Source organism: Quercus suber, unplaced genomic scaffold, assembly GCF_002906115.3.
Source record: "Quercus suber isolate HL8 unplaced genomic scaffold, Cork oak 2.0 scaffold_969, whole genome shotgun sequence".
Lineage (NCBI taxonomy): Eukaryota > Viridiplantae > Streptophyta > Magnoliopsida > Fagales > Fagaceae > Quercus > Quercus suber.
Genome location: NW_027070388.1, coordinates 85,286 through 91,096, shown reverse-complemented (window position 1 = coordinate 91,096; position 5,811 = coordinate 85,286). Strand labels below are relative to the sequence as shown.

General features: G+C 38.8%; 1 protein-coding gene across 3 annotated transcripts; it reads right to left on the bottom strand.

Moving 5' to 3' along the window:
• Positions 1-1,765: 1,765 nt before the first annotated feature.
• On the bottom strand, positions 1,766-5,327 carry LOC111994404 (glucan endo-1,3-beta-glucosidase 9). Of its 3 annotated transcripts, XM_065768596.1 has the most exons (4): positions 4,694-4,804; positions 3,733-3,927; positions 3,506-3,641; positions 1,766-3,097 (listed from the first exon to the last, which is right to left on the bottom strand). In XM_065768596.1, the coding sequence occupies exons 3-4, from the start codon at positions 3,565-3,567 to the stop codon at positions 1,984-1,986; spliced, it is 1,176 nt and encodes a 391-aa protein (XP_065624668.1). In that variant the 5' UTR covers positions 3,568-3,641; positions 3,733-3,927; positions 4,694-4,804; the 3' UTR covers positions 1,766-1,983. The 3 variants fall into 3 exon arrangements, with proteins under 3 accessions (XP_065624668.1, XP_023882047.1, XP_023882046.2); XM_024026279.2 differs by lacking the exon at positions 3,733-3,927 and having other exon boundaries at positions 4,694-4,803; XM_024026278.2 differs by lacking the exons at positions 3,506-3,641; positions 3,733-3,927 and having other exon boundaries at positions 4,694-5,327.
• Between the last annotated feature and the right edge of the window lie 484 nt (positions 5,328-5,811).

Here is a 5,811-nt window from a genome sequence, read left to right as displayed (position 1 = left end):
TGAACATGATTACTATAATCACAATAACCCTAGGGATTATGATGATAGGATGTCCAAGGAAAAGATAAAAGCATCCACCTTTCATGGCTGCCTCAACTCATGGGTTTTTACTGATTGGTTGCGTCAAATGGTGAAATTCTTTGACTATTACTATTGGGCTGAGAATAAGAAAGTGAGATATGCCAGGATGAAGTTAATTGGAAGAGCCGATCTTTTTTGGGAGGACCTTGAGGAAGCCCTTAGGTGACGACGTGAGCCCCCCATTACTGATTGGCTTGAGATGAAGAATGCACTCTTGAGGAATTATCTTCCTCCAACTTATAAGAGCTCCCTCTTTGAGGAATGGGATCGCCGAAAGCAAGACACTGCTCCTGTGGTTGAATATATATAGAGAAGTTCAAGGAGTTCAAGAGGTGAATTCGAATAGTCAAGGATGAGGTTGTCACACTAAATAGGTTCAAGAAAGGTTTAAATGCTAACCTACTAGGCAAGATTATACCTGAGGAGTCACTACCTTAGTAGAAGCATATGACCTTGCTAGGAATTGTGAGTTAGCATCCAAATCTATCTTTTGGCAACATTCTGAACTCCAGAGTGTTCTCACCAACCCTCAACCTTTTGGTAATAAATCTAGACTTGCCTTAGCCCCTAAGGTCAATCCCAATAGCACCCCAATAGAAAAGGAGGACAAGGGAAAATGTGTGGTTAATAACCCTTCAAGGTTAGGCTCTTGCCTCCAATGCTTCAAATGCAATGGAGTTGGACACATCGCAGCTAGATGTCCCTCTAGGACCCTTGTCATGCAAGAGGATGATGAGAAGGTAGAAGATGTTGAGAAGCTGGTGTATGATCCAAATGTTGAAGAAACCCAAGATGTTGAGGCAGAATGGGAAGATGATCCTAACTACCTCGCATGCATTAGAGCGATTTCTCCCAAGGTTGATGACTTCAAGGAGTTTGGTGTTCCTAGAGTGCATGTGGTAAGGTGTGCTTTGACAGAGCAGAGAGACATTGATGATTGGCAAAGGAGTGCCATCTTCCAAACTTACGCTAGGTGTGGAGACAAAACTTGCAAGGTTATTATAGATAGTGGGAGTTGCATTAATGCGGTGTCCTCTAACATTGTTTCCTGCCTAGGCTTGAAATTGACCCCTCATCCTAACCTATATAAAGTTTCTTGGGTGGATACTTCCTTCATAGCCATAAAAGAAAGATGTGTTGTCCCACTTCAATTCCTCCCCTACAAGGTTGAAATATGGTGTGACGTAATTCTTATGGATGTAAGACATATTATCATAGGTAGACCTTGGCTTTATGATTTGGATGTCACCCTTCATAGGCAATCCAATTCTTGCTCATTTATGTTTGAAGGGAAGAAGATTGTGCTCAATCCTTTGAAACCCAAGCCAATCAACATAAGCAAGAAAACAGAAGCACCAAAGGTGAAAGGCCTGAACATCATAAGCCCAAAGGCATTTGAAAGGGTTTAGCATGAACTTCAAAGTCTCCAATCTAAATGCTATTGCAATAAACATTCATGATTTGATTGTACATGTTCAAACTTGATGAATCATTGGGGAGCAAACAAACAAAAACTTGGTCTTTCCTAAAATGCCCCACCAATGAAATGATCAAAATACCAAAAAGGAAACCAAAACTTTTCTTTCCTTCCATTTTGCTATCCTCCTTATTTCATCTTCTCAGCCAAACAGTTCATAAAGGATGAAAAGGATTCATGTCTAATGTCAACCATCATAGACCATGATGCAAATTTAAACAGACATTTCATTTCAACTAGGAACAATCTTTCAAGTTTCAATCACACTCAATCACGAAAGTTTAAGATGAACATGCATGAAACAAGAATGGACCATGAGTCATAGAAAGAAAACTTACAAACAAAACCTAACCTTGTGATCATAACCACAACAATATACCTGAGGAGATAAAAGAGCTACAAAAATTCCCCTCACGTATATCTACCTACAATGTAAACCTGAGCAAACATACTAAAATGGTTGTTAGCAAGGTTGTCCACTGGAAATAACAGGCCCGATGAAGTGAATCTGATTGAGAAGTGTGAAGTTCTACTGAAAATCTGCAATTACCCACTGATGGATCAACAGTTGTGATTAAACCCAAACCTCCAAAGTCACAGCTGTCTGTCCTTTGATCATGCTGCTGATAGTAGCTATTAAACGCATATGATATATTCCCAGGCCAGCTGATATTGAAACAAGATCCACCAGGAGAGAGTGCAGTGCAATCAGCAACATAACATGCCTCTGAAGCTCTTGCACTTGCATTAGACAAGTCTCTGTTATTGTTCACAACACACCACTTGGATGGAAGATACTCCACATTTTGTGCATTCACTAGGTTTTTTGAACCCTGGCCAAAATCAACCTGATACTTGGCTTGGCCATCAAAAGTAAACACTCCCCAGTGTCTCTCAAAATTTCCAGTGGTTATGCTCCTTTGGTCCTCATCTAACAGGCTAAATATGTATGTTTCAATTGGTGGATCCCGAGGTCTAAGTGGGGAACCCAATTTGCTATGAAGATGATTTATCAGGCCTTTCATGAATGTCTCTGCAATGGATGGGGTTGCGTTTGTTGCTCCATCTGTAGGCCAACCAATCTGTGCCACAACAATATCTATTTTGGGAAATCCTACAATCGATAATGCATTAACGAGAGTATCATAGCTTAAGTCAAAGCTATTTTTGTATGTCCTGTGGCTGTCATTATGAGGGTGAGCAGTTTCTTTGAACAGAGAAAAGGCAAGGGAAATATTCTTGTTTTGGTGGATAGTTACAAATGGAGAGATGGTCACAAAAAATGGTGAGCCATGCTTACTGAGAAATGTGAGGAGCTGGATCATGGTTTTGTTGAGGTCAGACCTGAAATGTCCCTTTGAGGGCAGGTTGGATTCTGACAGGAAGGCATCAAAACTGCAAGGGACCACAACCCTCACCTTGCCTTCCAAGTTTGCTTTGATCAAAGCTGCCTGGATGTTTGTGGCTGCTCCAATGACAAAGGGATGGAACTGTTCACCATAACGTTGGAGAAATGGCTCATCTCCAACAGCAACATACCTGTAGATACTCTGGTTAGTAGCTATATAAATAAGATAAGCCCACACCCTTATGGATAAGCAAAACCACTTTACCTTTTGGTTAGAACAACAAACTCATACTAATAGTTACTGGGGTAATATAAGAGGCTCAAAATAGTCTCATGCCCTTAATAGTTTGTCCTTAATTTGCATCGCTGACTAAACATGCAACATGCAGAGAGAGGGGATAGTGACATAAAGAGGAGCACAGAAGCAAACTCGTCGTAAGAATCTTAAGTCCTAAGTGAATCATAACTAGATCAATATGAAAGCCATTAACAATTAGGGTGAGGTGATGAAAATAGGCAGCAGTTGTGACCTGAAACTTCATTACACAGAGGAAAGCTCGTGTCTTAAAAAGGTGATAGTTCTACTTTACTAAACTAACCTTGCAAAGGGCCAGAGCACTGAGACTGGCAACAAGGGTTTATCTGCCAGAACTCCAAGCATAAACCTTCACCAATCATTTCTAAATGGTTTGTGATCCTAACATGCACACACCAAAACCTGGCAATTTCATGTCCCTAGCAAGCAAAAGACAAAACAGTTTTTACTAAGAACAATGACTTGTATCTGTCAAAGCATCCATTATAAATCAAACTATACAAGTTTTACCTAACAATATCCAGCCATGTAACTATGTAAGCATCTTTTTTCCATTTCAAATACAATAAAACGGGGGCAAAGTAACAGGTAAAACAATAATGCAACTTCAAGTTAACAAATTGATATTTCCTCTCCTCCTATTGTCCCTCAGTCACTCAACATAAGCCCTAGCAGGTTTGCTGCTTCAGTCCGAATAGATCAAAGCTGCAAGAAATACAGTACTTTCTAATTATGAAAGTGTGCATCACCCTTGAAAAAATCAAGGGAATCATAATTTCACTAAAAATATTCACATGACAAAGTAAATAAGCTAGAACTAGTAATTATTAGTAATCATCAATTTTTGGCAATGTACTAGATTTGCCAGCTGGGCTCCCTCCTTTTCAACCACACATGTTGGCATCCGTATAGTTTGATTACAATGTTCACACACACAATCAGCTAGCAAATGAAGCGATCTCATGGACTATTTTGCATATTCAATGGAGTGTTAGAAATGATTGTTACTACCGTTCATTTATTAAAAAAGTAATTACCAAATTGGTAGTATCAATTAATAGTCCATTTCTCTTTCTTTTCAGATTACAGTGTTATCAGTCAATCCATTGACTAGGACAATGGATTTTAAGGTGCCTTAAGTTCATCGAGCATTTGCTCTGCAACAACTGCACTAATGTGAAAAGCCTAACTCCCCATGGTCTTTTTTCAATCAACTAGAGACAAAATCAAAGGATCTGCTAACTACATTTCCACCACAAATCCAAAATTGACTAAAAACCTATAGTTCAAGAAACCAAACCAAAAACACAGCAACCATGTATGGTGACACATTAAAGAAAAGGATAACAAACCAAAGCCACAAGAAAGATGATGAACAAAAAGATTCCAAAGAACACATACAAGCAGAAAGACAAACAAAGAAAAGAAAACCCAGATACCCTCTGCTCATTAAAAAAAAAATCCAACATACTGAATTCGAACTCCACTGCCTCCATTAGAGAAGTAGCGAGTGACATTATCGTGTACCCAACTCTCTGCAGCCTTCTTGGAAGAGTTAAAGCTTCTGAGCATAGAATTTGGAATGCCCACAGTGACACCAATATTGGACCCAGAAAGCGCTGGAAGAACAAGTGGGTCAGCATCAAAGAGCTTGACTTTGGTGATGTTGTTGGACTTCAAGAGCTCCACCACCTTGGGCGGTGGGAGAGGGTGCGAGGCGGTGTTGCCCCAGTTGATGCCTATGGCTCGAACCCTAGAGATGGTGAGGATGAAGAAGAAGAAGAAGTGTATGATTGGGCAAAGATTCAGAGACATTTGTAGCTTAGCTTGTGAAAGAGAGTTTGTCAAGGACTGGTCGGAGTGATAATTTGACTGTGTTGAGCAGAGCAGAGGAGGAGTTGTAGTTGAAAAATATTTTAGAAAGGACTTTAAAAGCTGATGTGGAGGTAAGTGATCGAGACTTTGGTCGGACTTTTTGGCAGTTTACTGTTTGTTTGCTCAACTGCTTTGCTGCCATAGATGATAAAGTAAAGCATCAATGCGAATGTGAACATTTAATGGCGAAGGTCGGGTCAGTGCCAAAATTAGAAGTGTTGGTTGTGGTTGTCTGGTTAAGCACCTCAGTGCATTGTTTAGAATTTTTTTTTGAAACATTGTTTAGTACTGTGAGCATGTGATACGAACATCTTCCTGTGCGTTTGAATAAGTTTAAAATTAGATTTTTCATATTCATACAAAAAGAGATTTTTTTATTGTCAATTTATATATCAAATTTCTAAAAATTTTTTAATGTAAATTTATATTTTTGTCCCAATAGAAAAATATAGTATCTTATATACCAATTACATACAACCCACGTCTCACAAAAGAGTGCTCTCACACTAGTGGAATTAAGAACATGTGAAAGGGGGTGCAAGCATTACATAAGATAATAAATTCAAATCAAGATAAGTTACCATTCATGAAAGTTATGAAAATTTTTAAAATTATATCCTGTCTTATTTTTATTTAGGTTAATTACTATTTTAGTCCCTAATGTTTGCCTTATGTGTCTAAATGAATTCTAACATTTCAAATGTTTTAGTTTAA

What these genes read in the sequence shown, in the direction of transcription:
- LOC111994404 (XM_024026278.2), bottom strand. Translation starts at nt 5,037, where the DNA reads ATGTCTCTGAATCTTTGCCCAATCATACACTTCTTCTTCTTCTTCATC. An exon ending in GGCAGTGGAGTTCGAATTCA is followed by an intron (nt 3,098 to 4,693) that starts GTATGTTGGATT and finishes GAGTATCTACAG; the next exon opens with GTATGTTGCTGTTGGAGATG.